Raw genomic sequence first — 24,000 nt, forward strand, 5'->3', positions numbered from 1 at the left:
AAAAGTGACTAAAATATTGATCCATTTCTCACCCACATCTATCATATCAATTCAGAAGACATGGATTAAACCACTGGAGTCGTATGGATTACTTTTATAATGACTTATGTGCTTTATGGAGCTTCAAAGTTCTGGTCACCATTCACTTGCATTGTATGGACCTACAGAGCTGAAATATTCTTCTAAAAAATCTTCATTTGTGTTCTGCAGAAGAAAGAAAGTCATACACATCTGGAACAGCATGAGGGAGAAATTAAATTTTTGGTGAACTATCCCTTTAAGTATAAACAAGCCTGAAACACACCAGGGACTCTTATTTTGAAAGCACGAAATTATGAAAATTATCAGTAATTTTTGGTATATTTTTGCCAATAACCGATAGTTCCAAAAAGCAGCTATCGGCACTGATTAATCTGTAAATCTGATATGTAATCTACCTCTAATCATTTGTGTGTGTGTTTCAGGTGGTGGTGGTCACTCGGTTATTAGTGTGTGTGTGTTAGATGCAAATGAATAACAATGTGTGTGTGTTTCAGGTACACTAAACTAGGATATGCAGGAAACACAGAACCGCAGTTCATCGTTCCATCATGTGAGTGTCTGTAAATAAATATTGATGATCACGACACTGACAGCGTCACCACTCGTGTGTTTGTTCATCTGATTCTCTTCTGAATAATCACTATTTTCCCATTATCCTCTGCTCTCTATAATCAGGCATCGCCATTAAAGAGTCGGCGAAGGTGGGCGATCAAGCCCAGAGGAGGATGATGAAGGGAGTCGATGACCTAGACTTCTTCATCGGAGACGAGGCCATCGATAAACCCAACTACGCCACCAAAGTGAGTGATTCATCAATGCTGTTTAACAAATGACCACGAAAAACATGTACACACACACACACATACACACACACACACACACACACACAGTGACACATTCACTAGCTCAAGACGAGATGAAATAAGATGTTAAATGGGGAAAAAAATGTTTAAGTTGATATTTTTATATCTTTGACATCATTCTAGAAATGGATCCATCTTGCATTAAGATGTGTTTTCATGAGACTTATGTAATAATAAATACATTTATGGTTATATTTTCACGATTTTACTGCTTTCTCTTCCCCAAATGCATTAGTTTGGATGGTAATTGTCAGAATCAGAATGAGCTTTATTGCCAAGTATGCTTACAAACACAAGGAATTTGTCTTGGTGACAGATAGTGTTGCAAAGGGGCGGAAAATTTCCGGTAAATTTCCAGAAACTTTCCATGGGAAGTTATGCTGGGGAATTTTGGAAATATTGGAAAAAACTTTGGGCACTTGGCTATATGCTGCTGCATCTTTGTGGCATTCTTAACATAGGTCTTTGCACAGTATTTGCAAATGTACACGGCCTTTCCTTCTACATTAGCTGAGGTGAAATGTATCCACACATCAGATGGCGCATGTGGCATTGTTCTGTAGAATAAGATTAGAAAACACTAATGCAATGCCATGCACAGATATATCAATAGTTAGCTAAACAATTGGAATATTCTGGAATGGTAAAAATATTTTACAACTGATGGACAAATGAATAGAAATAGGCTAGATGAATAGATGAACACTCCTCAATCAGCATGCTAAATCAAACTATAGCTTATGTTCTTGTATGATAACAGAAAACTGGCTAGCAGAAGAAACAGCATCACAGTTGAACTAGCTAGCACCATGATAGCTAGCCTCTTAAACTGTCAATGAAATGGTGTTAGCTAGCTTACATTTATCATATCTGATTTACTGGCTAGCTAGCTGCTGTATAAACACATTCTGATTTAGTATTTGCTAGTTAAACTTTAATACCATAGATCAAATATATTTACCCTAGTAACATCATCAAAACTTACTTGACTGGATGTAGTCCTTGGGCTCAATGCAGTAGTGTGGCTTCAATAGTCCTGCTGTAGTAAGCGGTGTGCTGTGTAGTAAGCGGTGTGCTGTGTAGTAAGCGGTGTGCTGTGTAGTAAGCGGTGTGCGGTGTAGTAAGCGGTGTGCGGTGTAGTAAGCGGTGTGCGGTGTAGTAAGCGGTGTGCGGTGTAGTAAGCGGTGTGCTGTGCAGTAAGCGGTGTGCTGTGCAGTAAGCGGTGTGCTGTGCAGTAAGCGGTGTGCTGTGCAGTAAGCGGTGTGCTGTGCAGTAAGCGGTGTGCTGTGCAGTAAGCGGTGTGCTGTGCAGTAAGCGGTGTGCTGTGCAGTAAGCGGTGTGCTGTGCAGTAAGCGGTGTGCTGTGCAGTAAGCGGTGTGCTGTGCAGTATGCGGTGTGCTGTGCAGTATGCGGTGTGCTGTGCAGTATGCGGAGTGCTGTGTAGTATGCGGTGTGCTGTGTGCATAATATTGAAGAATGCACAGGGTAGAAATTCAACTGAATTTGCATAAAATCTGGTTGTTTTAACCAAGATTATGCTGCAAGATGTTTTTTTTTTTTTCAACTACATTATTATAGGCTAACTTGCAATTTTGCAAATTTCCAGTTTATTCCCATTAATTCTCATGGAAAGTTTCCAACTTTGAAAATTCCTGGAATTTTGCAACCCTAGTGACAGAAGCTTCCACTGCACAAACTATACAATAACAAGACAGAGATAATATTTTTTTTCTTTTTTTTTTCTTTTTTATTGAATAGAAAATAAAGTATATATAGAATACACAATAAGACAATATATATATATATATATATATATATATATATATACACACACACACATACATATACTCACACAGATATACACATACACATACGTAGTTCAAAACTAAATATAAATCTGTTATATACAGTGCAAGGGAATGTAATGGCAGAAGAGGTTGGATGTATTGGATAAATATAAGAAAGACTAAACTGTGTATTGCACATAGTTATTGCTCAATGGGGCATTTTAACTGTTCATGAGATGGATAGTCTGAGGGAAAATCTGTTCCTGTTCCTGACGGTTCTGGTGCTCAGAGCTCTGAAGCGTCGGCCAGAAGGCAACAGTTCAAAAAGGTAGTGGGCAGGGTGAGTGGGGTCCAGAGTGATTTTTCCAGCCTTTTTCCTCACTCTGGAAGTGTATAGTTCTTGAAGGGGTGCAGGGGGCAACCAATAATCCTCTCAGCAGTCCGAACTGTCCTTTGTAGTCTTCTGATGTCTGATTTCATAGCTGAACCAAACCAGACAGTTATTGAAGTGCAGAGGACAGACTCAATGACTGCTGAGTAGAACTGTATCAGCAGCGCCTGTGGCAGGTTGAACTTCCTCAGCTGGTGAAGGAAGTACAACCTCTGCTGGGCCTTTTTCACAATGGAGTCAATGTGTGTCTCCCACTTCAGGTCCTGTGAGATGGTAGTGTCCAGGAACCTGAATGACTCCACTGCTGCCACAGTGCTGTTCAGAATGGTGAGGGAGGGTCAGTGTTGGGGTGTTCCTCCTAAAGTCCACAATGATCTCCACCGTTTTGAGCGTGTTCAGCTCAAGGTTGTTTTGACTGCACCAGACAGCCAGCTGTTCAACCTCCCTTCTGTATGCAGACTCATCGTCATCTCAGATGAGGCCGATGACAGTAGTGTCGTCTGCAAGCTTCAGGAGCTTGACAGAGGGGTCCTTGGCGATGCAGTCATTGGTGTAGAGGAGAAGAGTAGTGGGGAGAGCTCACATCCCTGGGGGGCACCAGTGCTGATTGTACAGGTGCTGGAAGTGGGTTTCCCCTGTCTCACTAGCTGCTGCCTGTCCGTCAGAAAGCTGGTAATCCACTGACAGATAGACGTGGGAACAGAGAGTTGGTGTAATTTATTCTGGAGTATAGCTGGGATGATGGTGTTGAAAGCTGAACTGAAGTCCACAAAAAGGATCCTTGCATATGTCCCCGGTCTGTCCAGATGTTGCAGGATATGATGCAATCCCATGTTGACTGCATCATCCACAGACCTGTTTGCTCGATAATCAAACTGAAGGGGATCTAGAAAGGGTCCAGTGATGTTCTTCAGGTGGGCCAACACCAGTCTCTCAAATGATTTCATGACCACAGACGTCAGGGCAACAGGTCTGTAGTCATTAAGTCCTGTGATTTTTGGTTTCTTTGGGACAGGAATAATGATTGAGCGTTTGAAGCAGCATGGGACTTCACACTGCTCCAGTGATCTATTGAAGATCTGTGTGAAGATGGGGGCCAGCTGGTTAGCACAGGATCTAAGACATGCTGGTGAGACGCCATCTGGGCCCTGTGCTTTCCTTAACCTTTGTTGTCGAAAGACACGGCTCACGTCATCTTCACAGATCTTAAGTGCAGGTTGAGTAGCAGGAGGGGGGAGGAGGGGGGTTGCAGGAGGTGTTGGTGTTTGTGTGAAGTGAAGGTCAGAGTGGGTGTGGGGTGTGAGTTTGGGCCTTTCAAATCTGCAGTAGAACACGTTCAGGTCGTCAGCCAGTTGTTGGTCCACCACAGGGTTGGGGGTAGGAGTCCTGTAATTTGTGAGTTGTTTCATGCCACTCCACACCAATGCAGGGTCGTTAGCTGAAAACTTGTTTCTCAGCTTCTCAGAGTATCTTCTTTTAGCCACTCTGATTCCCTTATTCAGTGTGTTCCAGGCCTGAATGTACAAGACTTTATACCCACCCCTGTTAGCATCCTCTTTGGCCTGACGAAGCTGCATAAGCTCTGCTGTAAACCATGGGTTTTCGCTGTTAAATGTTAAATAAGTCCTAGTAGGAATGCACATATCCTCACAGAAACTGATATATGATGTAACAGTATCTGTGAGCTCGTCCAGATTGGTGTCTGCAGCTTCAAAAACACTCCAATCAGTGCAGTCAAAGCAGGCTTGTAGTTCTCGCTCTGCTTCATTGGTCCATCTCTTTACAGTCCTTACTACAGGCTTGGCAGATTTTAATTTCTGCCTGTAGGTTGGAAGAAGATGAACCAGACAGTGATCAGAGAGTCCCAAAGCTGCTCTAGGAACAGAGTGATATGCATCCTTTATTGTTGTGTAACAATGATCCAGTATGTTCCTGTCTCTGGTGGGGCATGTAATGTGCTGTTTGTATTTGGGAAGTTCACGTGTGAGATTTGCTTTGTTAAAATCCCCAAGAATAATAATAACAGAGTCCGGGTGTTGTTGTTCGATGTCTGTGATTTGATCAGCCAGCTGTTGCAGCGCTGTGTTCAAACACGCGTTTGACGCGATATAAACACTCACCAGAATAAACGAGGAAAACTCCCGTGGCGAGTAGAAAGGCTTACAGTTATAAAGAGCACTTCCAAATTAGGACAGCACATCTTCTTTAATGTTGTTATATCTGTACACCAACTTTCATTGATGTAAAAGCATGTTCCACTGCCTCTCGTTTTCCCCGTTAACTCCACGATGCGATCCGCTCCGAACAGCTGAAAGCCCGGCAGATGTAACGCGCTGTCCGGAATGGCTTCACTCAGCCAGGTTTCTGTGAAGCACAAGGCAGCAGAGTTTGAAAAATCCTTGTTGCGGGTGAGGAGATGTAGTTCATCCGTTTTCTTAGAAGACAGCGGAGATTCGCTAGATGAATGCTCAGGAGTGCCGACGGAGCTTGACCAGCACCGGCTCGTCTCCATGACATGTTTTGCTTAATATGTAATCTAATGAAAGGCAGATATAGGAAGCTATATTTGTGCTGGGTGCCACACAAACAGGTTTTCTCTTAAAGTAGTTTTGTCTCTTTAATTCTTTGTTAAGTCCTTTAATGCACCAGTTTCAGGACATTTGGCTGAACTATCCGTGTCGGGTCAGTGCTGCGTAAACACGTGTTTATGGAACTTAACCCTGTTTTTAAATGTGCTCTATAAATAAATGTTTTCTTTATCATGTGAAAGCAAGTGAACAGGAATTCTGGGTCCCCTCACAGAAAACCTGGAAATCACGGGGAATTTTAAAATTGGATTTATTTTCTAGTTTTTCTGTGCTCTACAATATTTTATAAGTTAGATATTGTTCTTCTGTAGAGTAAACGATGCTCGCAGTGGGTTTTCTTAATCGACAATCATTAACGAAGGAATGAAAATCATTTAATCACTATTACTAACAATAACAACAATAAACTGTATGTGGTGAACAGCGTGAAACTCAAAATACATAGATGCATATTTTTCTTCAATCAAAGCTTTACTTATACAAAGTTTGACTTCTGACTGATCAATCCTTCTAATGTAAACTTAAAACATCAACAATTCATCGGAGAAAAATTCCTAACTTTAGAAGGTGAAAACATGAAACTGAAGCATGTGCATGTAGCCTACTGATTAAATATCATTTAAATACACTTTAGAAATGAGAGTATTGTCTTTTCTGCTCAAATATTCTCAGTTTAGCAGCAGATCAACAGTGCTCAAAGTCATGTTGTTCTTTAACACACGATCACAGTTTATGCAGTAAACGTAATGTTCATCTATAGAGAAACGCTTCATCTTTAGTTACAGATGTGCGTTTATGTTTTGAACAGGACATGACTGACTGTATAAACCGTCTTCTCAACATTTCCTGGCATGAATTCAAAATGAATATGAATACAGTTATCACAAATTCCTGGAAAGGTCATGGAAATTCAGTGGTCAAAAAGGGTGTGAATCCTGTACATGTGTCATAAAATACTATTTAATATTGATGCAGTGTGTTTGTTCATAATATCAGAGAATATTCTCTTCCTGTATCTGTAGTGGCCGATCCGACATGGAATCGTGGAGGATTGGGATCTGATGGAGAGATTTATGGAGCAGGTGATCTTTAAATACTTGAGAGCTGAACCTGAGGACCATTACTTCCTACTGGTGAGTGACAGTTGACCTTTAACCTCCACTAAACGCTAATCTTCTGGGGGCCTGGGTATCTCAGCGAGTATTGATGTTGATTATCACACCTGGAGTTGTGAGTTTGAATCCAGGGTGTGCTGAGTGACTCCAGTCAGGTCTCTTAAGCAACCAAATTATCCCGGTTGCTAGGGAGGGTAGAGTCACATGGGGTAACCTCCTTGTGGTCGCTATAATATGGTTCTCGCTCTCGGTGGGGCGTGTGGTGAGTTGTGTGTGGATGCCGCGGAGAATAGCGTGAAGCCTCCACACGCACTACGTCTCAGTGGTAACGCGCTCAACAAGTCACGTGATAAGATGCGCGGATTGACGGTCTCAGATGTGGAGGCAACTGAGATTCGTCTTCCGCCACCCGGACTGAGGCGAGTCACTACGCCACCACGAGGACTTAGAGCGCATTGGGAATTGGGCATTCCAAATTGGGGAGAAAATCACAAAAAACCCCACTAATCTTCTAGTTAATGTTGTATCTTCACCTTAATTCAAAGAATGAGGGACTGTAAAGGTCATGAACTGCTTGTGGTTCTGCACACATGTGACATATAGAGTATAAACTCTACTGCAGCTTCCTGTAAGTCTGATCCGGTCATGTGATCTGATGGTGTTTATTTGTTTCTCAGACTGAACCTCCATTAAACACGCCAGAAAACCGAGAGTACACAGCTGAGATCATGTTTGAGTCCTTCAATGTGCCGGGACTCTACATCGCTGTGCAGGTACACACACACACACACACACACACAGGTACAGTGTTCATGTTGATGTGTGTTTGCTGATGTCGTGTGTGTTTTTGTTTATCAGGCGGTTTTGGCTCTGGCCGCATCATGGACGTCTCGTCAGGTCGGTGAGAGAACACTCACAGGAACTGTCATCGACAGCGGAGACGGGGTTACTCACGTCATTCCAGTGGTGCGTCTGAGACACATACACACACACACAACACATATACACACACATACACACACTCACTCAACACAATCACAACACTCACTCACAACACACACACACACTCTCACACACACACACACACTCACACACACTCACATATACATACACACACACTCTCACAAACACTGCAAGCCACAGATAAACTGAGTATCCTCATGATTCAGTGAGTGAAATGACAGACTTGATTCTGCTGTAAATAAACATTCAGCTGCATTATTTATGGAGATATTTACAGACCTCTATGGACACATCGGAGAAATGATTGGCTAGTAAATGTGTGTTTTGACTCGTCTGACTTTTGACATGATGACACATTAAGTGTAATGCAACTGAAAATTAGAGGTTGGAAAAAAAATATCGATTCTGTTACAAATCGTGATTCTTGACACAAATGATTTTAAAATCATCTCCCTAATGAAAAATCTATTTTTAATTTTAAAATGTTTTGCTTAAATCTAATAAAAGGCAGATATAGGAAGCTATATTTGTGCTGAGTTCCACACAAACAGGTTTTCTCTCAAAGTAGTTTTCTCTTTAATTCTTTATGTTTAGTCCTTTAATGCACCAGTTTCAGGACATTTGACTGAACTATCCGTGTCGGGTCAGTGCTGCGTAAACACGTGTTTATGGAACTTAACCCTGTAAAGCCTGACAGATGAAAGAATTGTCACAATTCTATTTTTTTTTATTTTTATTTTTTTTTACATTTAAACTGTTTTTAGTACCATTAGACAAACTATAAAAAGAAATCTTCAAAAAAATAAAAAAATAAATTATATATGATATTTGATGCATTAGGGTTTAAAGGTCATTCTCCTCTTGAGAGCCAGCAATTCATTTTTGTGTAGGATATTTGTTATGTAAGTTTTTCTACAGTGGTAAATCTTGGGGTATTATCAGAGGACTCTCTGGGGTTTTCAGAGATAATAAATGTTTGTGAGTTTGACCATGACAACTTCCTCTTCTTGCTCTATAAATATGCATTGAAATGTATCACAGTATCAAATACAACATTAATAAATTATTCTTTTTATCATATGTACAGTTGTGCTCAAAAGTTTGCATACCCTGGCAGAAATTGTGAAATTTTATCATTGATTTTGAAAATATGACTGATCATGCAAAAAACTGTCTTTTATTTAAGGATAGTGATCATATGAAGCCATTTATTATCACATAGTTGTTTGGCTCCTTTTTAAATCATAATGATAACAGAAATCACCCAAATGGTCCTGATCAAAAGTTTACACACCCTTAAATGTTTGGCCTTGTTACAGACACACAAGGTGACACACACAGGTTTAAATGGCAATTAAAGGTTAATTTCCCACACCTGTGGCTTTTTAAATTGCACTTAGTGTCTGTGTATAAATAGTCAATGAGTTTGTTAGCTCTCACGTGGATGCACTGAGCAGGCTAGATACTGAGCCATGGGGAGCAGAAAAGAACTGTCAAAAGACCTGCGTAACAAGGTAATGGAACTTTATAAAGATGGAAAAGGATATAAAAAGATATCCAAAGCCTTGAAAATGCCAGTCAGTACTGTTCAATCACTTATTAAGAAGTGGAAAATTCAGGGATCTCTTGATACCAAGCCAAGGTCAGGTAGACCAAGAAAGATTTCAGTCACAACTGCCAGAAGAATTGTTCAGGATACAAAGAAAAACCCACAGGTAACCTCAGGAGAAATACAGGCTGCTCTGGAAAAAGACGGTGTGGTTGTTTCAAGGAGCACAATACGACGATACTTGAACAAAAATGAGCTGCATGGTCGAGTTGCCAGAAAGAAGCCTTTACTGCGCCAATGCCACAAATGACAACACCTTGACACGCCTCACAGCTTCTGGCACACTGTAATTTGGAGTGACGAGACCAAAATAGAGCTTTATGTTCACAACCATAAGCGCTATGTTTGGAGAGGGGTCAACAAGGCCTATAGTGAAAAGAATACCATCCTCACTGTGAAGCATGGTGGTGGCTCACTGATGTTTTGGGGGGTGTGAGCTCTAAAGGCACGGGGAATCTTGTGAAAATTGATGGCAAGATGAATGCAGCATGTTATCAGAAAATACTGGCAGATAATTTGCATTCTTCTGCACGAAAGCTGCACATGGGACGCTCTTGGACTTTCCAGCATGACAATGACCCTAAGCACAAGGCCAAGTTGACCCTCCAGTGGTTACAGCAGAAAAAGGTGAAGGTTCTGGAGTGGCCATCACAGTCTCCTGACCTTAATATCATCGAGCCACTCTGAGGAGATCTCAAACATGCAGTTCATGCAAGACGACCAAAGACTTTGCATGACCTGGAGGCATTTTGCCAAGACGAATGGGCAGCTATACCACCTGCAAGAATCTGGGGCCTCATAGACAACTATTACAAAAGACTGCACGCTGTCATTGATGCTAAAGGGGGCAATACACAGTATTAAGAACTAAGGGTATGCAGACTTTTGAACAGGGGTCATTTAATTTTTTCTTTGTTGCCATGTTTTGTTTTATGATTGTGCCATTCTGTTATAACCTACAGTTGAATATGAATCCCATAAGAAATAAAAGAAATGTGTTTTGCTCACTCATGTTTTCTTTAATAATGGTACATATATTACCAATTCTCCACGGGTATGCAAACTTATGAGCACAACTGTATTTAATGCACCAAACACTATACTGACATTTAAAAAAGGGAAATTGTAAAACTTTTTTCGCTGGGTCTCATGAACTTATGGTAAGATGACATCATAATAGCTTATAATGTAAAATAATGAGATCTTTATAATGACAAATACACAGAAATATTAGTTCACACTTTAAATATATCTTATAAAATGTATATGTCAGAATTTTAAAGCTCTGTGATTTGTTTTGTGGTGTGCATGAATGTAATGTAATGATGATTGAGAGATATTCCTCAAAAGTCTGTTGAATCATATTTAATACATGGATTTCAAAGGGGATTTTCAATAAAATAATATACAAAATTTTAACCAAGCACAAGTTGCTTATATTCATCAAATACTCATTTTAAAATATCAGTAACAATATAATCATTACTGTCACTTTTACTTTATTAAAATCACCAAAGATTTCACATAAAATACGAGTGCATACAATACAAAAGTTGACATTTTATGAAAATTCTTAAAAATATTTTTCAATCAAGAAATCCCTGGAAACGTCCAACAGGTGGCAGCAGACATTTAGTACATTGCAAACAACAAGATTTTCGGCAAATTTTGGTTTTGTTAATGATGTACTGGCTTTAGAAAATAGAGTATCAAATATGATAAAGGCAGCGTTATAAGATAATATGTTTCATAATGTATGATTGACCCTTTAATAAATGTTTGTGTATAAATATTTAGATGTTTTTTGCCACATATTCGTTGTTTATATATGCATTATTTGTACCATCTACTAAGTATTTAACATTGAGTTTACACTGATATGTAGAACAAGTGCTAAAACAGTACTGTCACTTTAAGAATGGGGTTGGTTCAGCGAGCGTCTCACAGAAGTGTTTCAGTTGAGTTGATTCTTTACCGCATCCGTGTAATGTGTGATTACAATTAAATGTTTCTTTTTACTTGTTTAACAAGAACGGACTGTAAAGAACAGAAAGGATATTAAGAGACATTATTCAGTGACAAATAGATTGCGTTGATCTCGTCTTTGGACACTCATTACAGAGAATGACTTTACTCTCATGATGTCTTGAAATACTTGTACACCGATGTGTTACACTGGTCTGTAGAGCCATGCAGTAAAACAAAGAATGTTGTGGAAATAGTCTGTGGAAAAGATTTAATTAAAATCAGAGGTAACCTTGTTTAAATTCAATGTACATGTAACTGTGGCATATCATGGTTCAACTAAAGTGATGGTGACATCAGCAACTCAAATCTGAATATTTACCAGCCAGTGGAATATCATCTCTACATGTGTTTTATTCTGATGAAGTAAATCAAGACCACTGATAACATTTAATGCATCTGACTGATTGTCAAATCTGATTGGTTCACAGGCAGAGGGTTACGTGATTGGCAGCTGTATTAAACACATTCCCATCGCAGGTCGTGACATCACGTATTTCACACAGCAGTTACTGAGGGAGAGAGAGGTGGGCATTCCACCCGAACAGTCGCTGGAGACCGCCAAAGCCGTCAAGGTGAGTGTGTGTGTGTGTGTGTGTGTGTTCATGAGTCTTCTAGACTATATGATATTATAATGAGTGCTTATGTCTGATGTGTGTAGGAGCGCTTCAGTTACGTGTGTCCTGACCTGGTGAAGGAGTTTAATAAATACGACACAGATGGATCTAAATGGATCAAACAGTACACTGGCATCAACGCTATCAGTAAGAAAGAGTTCACCATCGATGTGGGATACGAGCGCTTCCTGGGACCCGAAATATTCTTCCATCCTGAGGTATGTCCACACACACACACACACACACACACACACACACTTTATTAAACTGAAGTCAGTGTGACTCACTCTTTCTCTTATTTTTCTCTTTCAGTTTGCTAATCCTGATTTCACTCAGCCAATTTCTGAGGTGGTTGATGAGGTCATTCAGAACTGTCCAATCGATGTGCGTCGTCCACTCTATAAGGTCAGACATCATCAAACTTTCCCTCACAAGTGTGTTTTATTAACTTAAGTGATGCAGCTTCTACATTGTACGATATTGTGTGTTTGAACGGGTGTCTCTGTTTTCAGAACATTGTTTTGTCGGGCGGTTCCACCATGTTCCGTGACTTCGGCCGTCGTTTGCAGAGAGATTTGAAGAGAACGGTCGACGCTCGTCTGAAACTCAGCGAGGAGCTCAGTGGAGGAAAACTCAAGGTGACGTTCTGAAGAGTGAATCTGTGTTTGGTTATCAGTCACATGTGACTCATAATGCAACTGAACATTCACTCTCTCTCTCACAGCCCAAACCAATCGATGTCCAAGTCATCACTCATCACATGCAGCGATACGCTGTGTGGTTTGGAGGATCTATGTTGGCATCTACTGTAAGTTACACACACACCTCAACTGATTACACACTCTCCCGTTACATCACAGCACCTGCTGCTCTGCAGATCCTTCTAAAGAATCACAACATTAGTTTATTTTCAACAAGATCTATATACATCTCAGTCTGATCTCAACCATTTTCATTGTTTTATGAATCTGTAATGCAGCTTTATAAACAGGCTGTTATTAAAAGCAGCTCGTGTGTGTGAATGTGTCAACACAGCAATGTAGGCGTTGCACGACAACTAATTTTTAATAGTTGAATAGTCGAGCCCATTAGTTGGTTGAATTCGACTAGTTGTGACCTTGTTCAAACCCCAAACCACCACACACCCGACCCAGCAGAAATCCCTGTACCATACCCATCCAATCATACAGTACGCTATAGATAGAGCTGCATTCACTACAATGTAATGGGTTTTAGCTAATTATATGTGCAAAAATATCAGTGTAGCTATATGTGGTCATGTGATAGCCAGCTAGACTGTGCCTGGGGTGCTATAGGTTGTCATGGAAACATGTGTAGTTGATTGACATCTGAGGAGGAAATAATAACCGAAGTTCTCAGTGTTGTTTTGATTGTGAACGGATCGTATGAAATAAATATCAACCATGACATTATCTCTTTATAAGCACCTTAGTTAGAATTGTCACAATAGCTTGACATACATCGAGCTGTAATGTAGCTCACAGTTAACAAAAGTTTCTGAACATATTTCGCTTAGTCTGGAGTCTGGACTACCTGTAGCTGCAGGCGGTTCCTTTCCTTCATGTTAGTGGCCTCCAACTTATCATTTTTCGAACTGTTGCTGAATCGTGTTCTTGAAGGAGTGAACAGCATCCAGGTCTGCATAACAGTAATATTTGGGTTGTTTTGTTTTATACAGTGGAAAGAAAATATATGTGAACCCTTTGGAATTACCTTCATTTATGTATAAATTCTTAAATCTTCATTTAAGTTACAGTAATGAATAAATACAATCTGTTTTAACTAATAAAACACTAATTATTGTATTGTTCTTGTACATATTGAATACATCATTCAAACATTCACAGTGTAGGTTGGAAAAAGTATGTGAACCCCTAGGCTAATGACGTCAACAAAAGCTAATTAGAGTCAGGAGTTGGCAAACCTGGCATCCAATTAATGAAATGAGATTGGAGGTGTGGGTTACAGCTACTTTGACTTATAAAAAGCACTGAAACATTTTGAGTTTGTCACAAGAAGCATCTGCTGATGTGGATCATGAGATCTCAGAATATCTACAATCAAGAATTGTTGCTTTGCATAAAGCTGGAAAGGGTTACAAAGTTATCTTGAAGAGTTTAGATATTCATCTGTCCACAGTTAGACAAACTGTCTATAAATGGAGATGATTTAGTACTATAGGTACTCTCACTAGAAGTGGCTGTCCAGTCAAGATGACTCAAAGGGCACACCACAGAATGCTCAATGAGGTAATAAAGAACCCTAGAGTGACAGATAAAGACTTGAAGGAATCATTAGAACTGGTTAACATCTCTGTTCATGAGTCTACTATACAGAAAACATTAAACAGGTATGGTGTCCATGGCAGGACATCATGAAGGAAGCTGCTGCTTTCCAACAAGAAAATGTAAATATGTAAATGGTAAAAGGTAAAATGTTTTGTGGACTGATGAAACTATGGGTGAATAGAAAAACATGCAGCACTACATATGGTTTAAAAAGGGCACCACATACCAACATTAAATCATCATCCCAGTGGTGAAGTACAGTGGAGGGAACATCATGATTTGGGGCTGCTTCAGGTCTGGACCGCTTGCCATCATTTAGGGAAAAATGAATTCCCAAGTTTATCAAGATATCCTACAGGATAATGTCAGGGTTGTCTGTGTGCCAGCTGAAGATCAATAGAAGTTGGGTGATGCAGCAGGACAATGACCCTAAACATCAAAGTAAATCCACTACAGAATGACTTCAAAAAAAGAAAATCCACCTTTTGGAGTGTCCCAGTCAGAGCCCAGACCTTAACCCAATAGAGATGCTGTGGAATGACCTCAAGAGAGACACCAGACATCCTAAGAATATGTCTGAGCTGAAGCAGTTCTGTGAGGAAGAATGATCCAGAATTCCTTCTGAACATTGTGCAGGTCTAATCCGCAGCTACCGGAGACACTTGATTGAGGTCATTGATGCCAAATGAGGATGCCAAAGGGTTCACATACTTTTTCTTGCCACTGTTAATTCTGTCTAGTTAAGTCTGACTAGTTGACTTCAGGCTGATGGTGTCAGCAAAGTGCTGTACTCATTTCACATGTGAAGAGGATGTTTACATAGCAGTCTTAAAGACACAAAAGCAAAAGAACGGCTTGTTTAATTGTAAGGGTCAGAGAACGGGTGGAAAATGATCATTCAGACTAAATTATGTAAAATAATAATGTTATAAGTGGATCTCAAAGAAAAGAATAACAAATAGATCAACTGCTGCTGACTCTAAAATGTAATTATTCTTTCCTGCTCCTATAAAAGACATTTTATTACATTTCATTTAGAACATCTTGATGAATATGTGCTTTAAGAACTTGATTATATTTAATAGTTTAAAACTAGTTTTAGCTGTAGAGTTTGTTGTGAGAGATCTTTATTTATTCATTCATTCATCAAAGGAACATCGTTAGTTAATGATCAATACATTAACATTGACTGCAGGATGCTGAAACACTTCTCTGACTGTTTGTGTTTCTTTTAGCCGGAGTTCTATCAAGTGTGTCACACCAAGAAGGATTATGAAGAGATCGGCCCGAGCATCTGTCGCCACAATCCTGTGTTTGGTGTCATGTCTTAAACACACACACACACACACACACACACACACACACACACACACACACACTGATGCAGAAATTAGAAATGTTTTCTATTGTTGGTCCTCAGAGTAAATGTGATAAAAAAAGTTTCCAAAACCACAACAAGCGTTTTCTTGCGTTTTTGTTGATTTGATTTAAAGAACTGAACATCTTCAGTCTTGTGTGAATGTGTGACAGTAACTGAACTCTGATCATGAGATTCATGATGAAGACTGGACTGACATCATCATCATCATCATTATTGAGAATCACTAATTGGACTGTGTGTGTGGATACTTCCTGTCTCTCTGTTTTAATGTTTCATGAGTCACTGTTGAGGAAGAATGTTTCTCTCTCCAGTTTGCTTCTGTCCAATCTGTCAAAGTTGTGAGTAAAAGAAACGTTTGAAGAGAGAGAGAAAAACATATACTGGATTTTCTTCATAGCGTTTAAAATACTCGACTGCTTTTACCTTCATATGTCATTTATTCATGATTGGAAATCAATATCATGGATATGAGCTTGAGTGGAATGATGATTGTAACAGTATTACCAGCAGAGAGAAGTTTGTTGTGATCGATTAAAGACAGATGACACACATTTGTTGAAAGTGTAAAGACAAACATTGCAATAAAAGCTCATGGTTTCTAATGAATATAGTCCGACACCGTTTGTGTTGTGAAAGGGTTCATATTTATTAAGATTATCATTGGCAAAACTCAATTCATATTTTCTCTTATGGTGTTTAAAAATTATTTTCCTCTAGGAATGATCCGTTTCATTTGTTGCTACATCATGTATACTTATAATAATTTATTCAGTCTTCACAGCTCTTCCGAATGATCAATGATTTGTCATTAATTGAACGAGCACCTGGTATCACTTTCAGTAATGTAATGATCATCCTGATCGAACACATCAGTAATCTATCTATGCTTTTGCCAGAGGGACTTTTTCTTTATATTATTCCATATCTTTGCTTTAGGAGGGGAAAAAAGAGCCTGTTCATGAAATTAGGAGAGTTTCACAGGGAGTTTAGAGGGAGAAAAATGATATGTTAACAGGAACTTAAAACCTCCCACCTTTTTTAAAGATATTATGGGGAATTAAGTGCTGAACAGAATTGAGTGAACTAAATAATACATATTTTAACCCAATTAACTTTGGTGTCGTTTACATCAGACATCTAACTATATATATATATATATATATATATATATATATATATATATATATATATATATATATATAACCACATAAAACCCCATTTTTCAAGTGTTGGTGCTTATTTTCCACAAAAGAATTTAAACATAACTTTATTTGCTTGCAGGAGTCATCATGAACATATACTGAGATGTCAGGGAATATATAGTGAGATAATGCCTTTGCTTTAGTTTGAAGGACTCTGCCAAGAAAAGAAAGGTCTCTTTGAAGACAGTTATTGAATGTTAAGAACACCTTTACCACAACACACTCTGACGTAAGCATCTGTTGACCAATGAGAGGCAGCTCCTTGATTTCACACTGAAACAGCTCTTTCCACACTCACTGACTTTATGTGCTTTTTGGAGCTTCAAAGTTCTGGTCACCATTCACTTGCATTGTATGGACTTCTAAAAATCTTAATTTGTGTTCTGCAGAAGACAGAAAGTCAAACACATCTGGGATGGCATGAGGGTGAGTAAATGATGAGAGAACTTTCTTTTTTGGGTGAACTATCCCTTTAAATGTGTGGGAACTATAAGATAATATAAATGTACATGTGTGGCGGGAGCTTGAGAATGAGAACACGTCACACTCACATGTTCAGATCAGGTGTGAGGAATCAGGCAGGTACTGGTGGTGAGAAAATACAGTAATTAAAGTAGACGTGATTGTTTTTATCAGCAACGTTTATTGCAATGAATTATATCCACTGCATGCTTGTAAATGAGAAATCAACCCAAATGTTATATGTGCATTGCTTTTCTCTCTCGTTTTTTCTAGAAGAACACATCTATCACGCTTATAGGAGATCCTCTACAAAATGTCTTTAGTAATCAGACGTTACATGAGCTGTATGTCTTGCACCGACCTCATTTATTATCAGATACACATTTGTGACATAAATGTTCTGATATAAAACAGTGATGAAGCTGTATCTTCTGTTACAAAGACAGAAGTCTCTGTAAGATTTTGCAAAACAAACCAACAAGATCTTGTCATGACCATCAGATGTGTTTTTTCTAGAAAACATCAGATATAACAGACGGATTCAAGCTCATTTATATTACACTCTTTCAACATCAAGTTTTATGTTCAAATGTTTAAACAGGAATATCTATAACTGACCATGTTTTTTTATTTTTTATTTTTTATTACCATTTTAGTCACCTTTTTGCCTATTTGATATATTTACAAAAGTACAAATATTCCACGTAGTCTCTCCATAAAAATACAGATTAATTTTAAAAATGGTTTAAAATAGTTTTAGATGAATATTAGTGTCACACTGCTGTCATGTCATGTAAACATATCAACCATGGAGTTTGCAGAAGCATTCATGAAACAGTTTTGTTTACTTTTGTTTTTTCAACCACGTTTAGTGCACAAAAAACCAAAACCAATAGAAAATAAAGACCTTCACGAGCGCCTGCTTCAGTTTACATGGAGGTGTTTTGACCAAGACAAGATAATAAGAGTAAAAATACACTGAAGAGAAACATGGAGACCGCTGATAAAGTCCTGTGGTGGTGAGTCCATGTTTAATTTACACACTTTGATATTGCACAATATATTACTGCATAATAATATTACAGCGCAGTATATAATGTTACATTCCGGTCCTCAAGTCTGATTGGACGAGAACTGTTCCAAGAGTGCTCATATCAACCTTTTTCCTGAACGCTGAAGTGTTCCACGATTCATACCGGAGCCTATTTTATTTTCCAGTCTTCAGTGTTTTCACTCACATCGGTGTATGTTTTTACCAGATAATGTGATGTTTAGTCAATTCAGTCACCAAAACATCAAAACAAATCAAAACATATGTTCTATAGTGCCGCTACTTTACCGTACTTGACCGTGTTTTGACAGCGCCTCACCTGAGTGTGTAGATGAAATAAAGCGATGGCTCGAGGTTAGTTACATTGATATCATGAACTACTGCGAGTTAGTATGACAGCCAACAACATCATTATTACTCCAACTAACACTTAAAATGGTTGTTGTTCTCTGTCTGGATCTCTCGTTTCGATAGTTTTAACATTGTTTCTTATGGAGACTGGAACCAGGAAACAGTCCAGCGGTGATCAGAATCATCATGGTCTGTCCCGTGTTTGCTCAGGAAAACTGTGAATATGATTTACTGTTTGTATTATTCTGCTTGTGTTCATGGTGTTCAAACCAGAATAATGCGAGTGGAGGTCTGGTTCATCACTGTGACATTACATATTTACACCAGTAGGTGGTGGCAAAAACATCTTTATATTATAAATGGGCAAAACCAGTTTTTTTCCATCTGATACCAAGTACTATTAAGGCCAATATCAATGAGCACGTTTACATGCACACCAATATGCTGATTACTCCCAAAAATCAGCTTATTTAAAAAAATCTGACAAAGCAAGAAAACTGTTCACTTTAGATTTGAAATAATCGCATTATATTCTACTTTTGACGTCAAACCGTGAAGAGACATGCGCTCAACACGTGTGCACATTGGATAAGCCAGTGAGAACACCGGTAAAGGTGTTTACATGCCACGTGAAATCTGCGTAATGGGCAAAAATCTACCTGTATCGACCAGTTTATTCTTATGCCATTTATGACCTTACACAGTAAAGGAAGGTCATTTCTATCAGCAAGACTTGCAGACTTGAGTGAAATTCAAGATGACATTTATTTGATGAATATAAAACAGAAAATGTAATGTCTCTCTTTGGCGTAAGCCCCGTCTGGTGGTCCAAAGAAGTTGTCTCTGGAACCGTCATATCCTGCCGGAGATAGGAGACAGGGGCGAGGAGCCTACCCCCGTGCAGGACGGGACTCGACTGGTGGTGGTGGGGTGGTGGAGGTTGCCGTGTTAGCACAACTGAAACAGCAATGTGATAGATTGTGAGCAGACTTATAAAGCAATGGCTTACATGTGATTGGTTAGGAGTTACCTAGCTAATGGTGCAATGATGTACAGCTGCTAGTCTTCCTGCTAGAACTATGCTGCGCTTACATTTATTGCGTTTACATGACCACACGTGTTGTCGACTTAAGCATAACCAGTGTAAGAACGTGCATGTACCTCTTTAAGTTTTTGTTTTTTGTCAATTATTGGGATAAAATGGGTCATTTTAACCTCCTGAGACCCCATGTTCACCTGCGTGGACATTACGTTTTGGCTTCGCTATATGCAACGCATAATTTAATTTAATATAAACTGACTGATCTCAGTTCAGGAGACTCTGTGCTGTCATTAAAGGGTTAAACTTTTGATGTATGGAGTCATGTGACCAAATAACATGGCACTGACCACAGTGGAGTTTGTCTTTGGGAGAAACAGCAACAAAACTACATCTGGTAAGAAACCTCATTAAGTTTTTACATTAAAACCTGTTTGAGTCAAAAGATTAGAGTCTCTAGTTTCATCTGATATGCCATTTTTTTAATTTGAGCGATTTATCGCAAAACGGCATGCTGTTAAACACAATGACCACGTACGTGGACTGTATGCTCAGTTTCAGTTCAAACATCCTATATTTACTGTGCATTATCACATTGAGACATTGCTTTCAGAGGCTTTATATGGAGTTAGGATGAAAATAAGGTGCATTTCAAACTGTTCTGAGACCAGTGTAGACAGACAGCACACTGGAGGTTAAGTCATTCACTAAATAGGGAGCAAGGGAGCATCCTATAGCTCTCTAAAATCTGATCAAAAGTTCAGTTTCAGGCTGCAGATGATGTTTGGATCACTCAACATGTTTGACAGACATGAGACAATGATAATCAGTACATAGATTCAGAATTTTATTTTAACATTATGTCATTTATTAGAGGCATTAGAGGCTATTGGACATTTAATCATCCTGATTATAGATTTACATGAAATTCATTCAGCGACACACAAAACACTAAAATATTATAATACAAAAGCACATCAGTGTGATATAAGCACGAGATGAAATCATAGTTAATCTGTTACTGACTCCAGTACGGCAGCTATGAGAGAGAGAGAGAGAGAGAGAGAGAGAGAGCAGGGGGCGAGCATAGCTGAATTCATTGGCTTCTGGTCTCATTCACTACATTTATCATCATCACTTCTGTCTCTCGTCTCACTAGATTCATTGATTGATCGTTTGGATCTTCGTTTCATCAATGAATCAAACGGCGTGTGTCTCTCATCAGGTGAAATGTCAGTCATCAGACAAGAGCATCACAGTGAGTAAAACACCGTGATTACATGATTGTGTGTGTGATTTCACTGCAGTCCTCTGCTGATCAGAATAAATGAAAGTTTGAATATTTGTTGGTTTTTATCTCAAAATTGCAGCTGTGATGGATTGATTAAATTAGTGAATCTCTGCTTTCATTACTTTTAAACTTTAGTATTAAAGATCAGTAATAAATCCATCTAACACAGATGATGTAATTTTTGATGTATCACTGTATTATTTTAAATAATTTTTGCGCAAGTAGGTATGTTACTCTGACATAAATGACATAAAGTGCCCATATTATATACAGGATCAAAATATAGTGTATTGTACATGAGATATCAGTTTGATCATATTGTATATAGAGTGTGTATATTCAATAGTTACCTGTTATTGCAGACTGTATAGTGTATATCCGATAGAGATATCAGACTGTATACAGTGTACGATATAGTTATATCAGACAGTGGTGTATACTGTAGATGTGTCAGTAATCAGACTGTATATAGAGTACTCTACATGAACATATAGCTTCATTTTATGAGAGAACTGATGGGAAACATTAGAGACATGATCACTTGGTCAATGCAAACATTAGATGCGTTTACTCACTCATTCACTCATTAATGTATTGATGGATCAGCTGCATCACAACTAGATTCTGCTTTTGCATAATTGATTGTTACATGTGCAGGTAAAACTCTCTCTCACTCTCTCTCACCCACCCACCCACACACTGGTCGCTGTGAGCTCTCTCTCTCTCTCTCTCTCTCTCTCTCTCTCTCTGTGTAGTTTATTACTGAATTCATTGTATCAAATGAACTGTGTTTGCAGTGTTTAGTGTTTCGGGGTAGTGAAGCCCCTCTGTGTAACTGAAGATGCTCATATTCATGTTTTATGTCTGATGCCACAGTATTCAATCTCTCTGCATGAACTCACATTATCATTCACACTAACTGTTCATCGTCTACAGAAAATATCAACTTAGTTCATGTTACTCACATATTTTTGCCCAGATTTTCTACAAGATTGTGTTAGAGTGAGTGTGAGTGTGTGAGAGAGTGAGTGAGTGTGAGTGTGTGAGAGAGTGTGAGTAAGAGTGAGTGTGAGTGTGTGAGAGAGTGTAAGAGTGAGTGTGAGTGTGTGAGAGAGTGTGTGTGAGTGTGAATGAGTGAGTGTGAGTGTGTGAGAGAGTGTGAGTGAGTGAGTGAGTGTGAGTGAGTGAGTGAGTGAATGAGAGTGAGTGTGAGTGAGTGAGTGAGTGAGTGAGAGTGAGTGTGAGTGTGAGTGTAAGAGTGAGAGTGAGTGAGTGAGTGAGTGAATGAGAGTGAGTGTGAGTGAGTGAGTGAGTGAGAGTGAGTGTGAGTGTGAGTGTAAGAGTGAGAGTGAGTGAGTGAGTGAGAGTGAGTGTAAGAGTGAGTGTGAGTGAGAGTGAGAGTGAGTGTGAGAGAGTGTGTGTGAGTGTGAGTGAGTGTGAGTAAGAGTGAGTGTGAGTGTGAGTGAGTGTGAGTAAGAGTGAGTATGAGTGTGAGTGAGTGTGAGTGTGAGTGAGAGTGAGTGTGAGTGAGTGAGAGTGAGTGTGAGAGAGTGTGTGTGAGTGTGAGTGAGTGTGAGTAAGAGTGAGTGTGAGTGTGAGTGTGAGTGAGAGTGAGAGTGAGTGTGAGTGAGAGTGAGAGTGAGTGTGAGAGAGTGTGTGTGAGTGTGAGTAAGAGTGAGTGTGAGTGTGAGTGAGAGTGAGTGTGAGTGTGAGTGCGAGTGTGGGAGTGTGAGAGTAAGTGTGAGAGTGTGAGTGTGAGTGTGAGAGTGTGAGAATGAGAGTGAGTGAGTGAGTGAGTGAGTGAGAGTGTGAGTGAGTGAGTGAGTGAGTGAGTGAGTGAGTGTGAGTGAGAGTGTGAGTGAGTGAGTGTGTGTGAGAGTGAGAGTGTGTGTGAGTGAGTGAGTGTGTGTAAGTGTGAGTGAGAGTGTGTGAATGAGTGAGTGAGTGTGAGTGAGAGTGAGAGTGTGTGTGAGTGAGTGTGAGTGTGTGAGTGAGTGAGTGAGTGTGAGTGTGTGTGTGTGTGAGTGAGTGAGAGTGTGAGTGAGTGTGAGAGAGTGTGAGTGAGTGTGTGAGTGTGAGTGTGGGTGAGTGAGTGTGAGTGCGTGAGTGAGAGTGAGTGTGTGAGAGTGAGTGTGTGTGAGTGTGAGTGAGAGTGCGTGAGAGTGAGTGTGTGAGAGTGAGTGTGTGTGAGAGAGTGTGAGAGTGAGTGTGAGTGTGTGTGTGTGTGTGTGTGTGTGAGTGAGTGAGTGTGAGTGTGTGAGTGTGTGAGTGTGTGTGTGTGTGTGTGTGTGAGTTGATGATGGACAGACTGCATGAGTGGTTTTTGAAGTTGACACGCACACACACAATCCATTCGTACATCCCTCTTACAGAAGCTATACTGTGTGTGTGATGCTCATATTATATCTTTACAGTATCATATATTCTTGTAACGGAAACTCATGTTACAAGTCAAATCATTTTTATTTGTATATCACTTTTCACAACACACATCCTTTCAAAGCAGCTTTACAGAAGATCATGCATTAACAGAAGATAAAACTAATATCTATAAAGTCTTTGAGTCATGATTGTGTAGTTTGATTATATATGATTTTAAATTGTGTATATAATTAAATAATAACTGTATTTATAACCCCAGTGAGCAAGCTGAAGGCGACTGTAGGAAGGAACACAAAACTCCATAAGATGTTGATTAATGGAGAAAAATAACTTTGGGAGAAACCAGACTCACTGTGGGGGTCAGTTCCCCTCTGACTAAACAACATGAATATAATGACAATATTAGTTATTTATGTGCAGTGCAGGTCATGGTTTAAAAGACTCTCCATTGACTTCCATGCATTTTATGGATTTTATACAGATCTAACGATAATTTCTATCCCCTAAACCTAACCTTTTTGCATTTTTACAT

The 24,000-nt window shown here is 39.3% G+C and overlaps 2 protein-coding genes across 2 annotated transcripts in view; both read left to right on the forward strand.

The window, feature by feature from the left end:
• The window catches only part of LOC127446998 (actin-related protein 3), an 18,729-nt gene extending 2,433 nt beyond the window's left edge, over positions 1-16,296 (forward strand). The window contains exons 2-12 of the mRNA XM_051708423.1: positions 537-592; positions 718-842; positions 6,694-6,804; positions 7,464-7,559; positions 7,645-7,752; positions 11,815-11,958; positions 12,045-12,218; positions 12,313-12,405; positions 12,513-12,638; positions 12,725-12,808; positions 15,545-16,296. Coding sequence (XP_051564383.1) covers positions 537-592; positions 718-842; positions 6,694-6,804; positions 7,464-7,559; positions 7,645-7,752; positions 11,815-11,958; positions 12,045-12,218; positions 12,313-12,405; positions 12,513-12,638; positions 12,725-12,808; positions 15,545-15,640 — 1,213 coding nt within the window. The 3' untranslated portion in view covers positions 15,641-16,296. The remainder of the gene's footprint in view (positions 1-536; positions 593-717; positions 843-6,693; positions 6,805-7,463; positions 7,560-7,644; positions 7,753-11,814; positions 11,959-12,044; positions 12,219-12,312; positions 12,406-12,512; positions 12,639-12,724; positions 12,809-15,544) is intronic.
• Positions 16,297-20,934: 4,638 nt separating this feature from the next.
• LOC127446979 (inactive dipeptidyl peptidase 10-like) overlaps positions 20,935-24,000 on the forward strand; it is a 61,454-nt gene continuing 58,388 nt past the window's right edge. Inside the window, exon 1 of the mRNA XM_051708394.1 lies at positions 20,935-21,053. Within this exon, the coding sequence (XP_051564354.1) occupies positions 20,991-21,053 (63 nt within the window). The 5' untranslated portion in view covers positions 20,935-20,990. The remainder of the gene's footprint in view (positions 21,054-24,000) is intronic.

Source organism: Myxocyprinus asiaticus, chromosome 10 (assembly GCF_019703515.2).
Source record: "Myxocyprinus asiaticus isolate MX2 ecotype Aquarium Trade chromosome 10, UBuf_Myxa_2, whole genome shotgun sequence".
NCBI lineage: Eukaryota > Metazoa > Chordata > Actinopteri > Cypriniformes > Catostomidae > Myxocyprinus > Myxocyprinus asiaticus.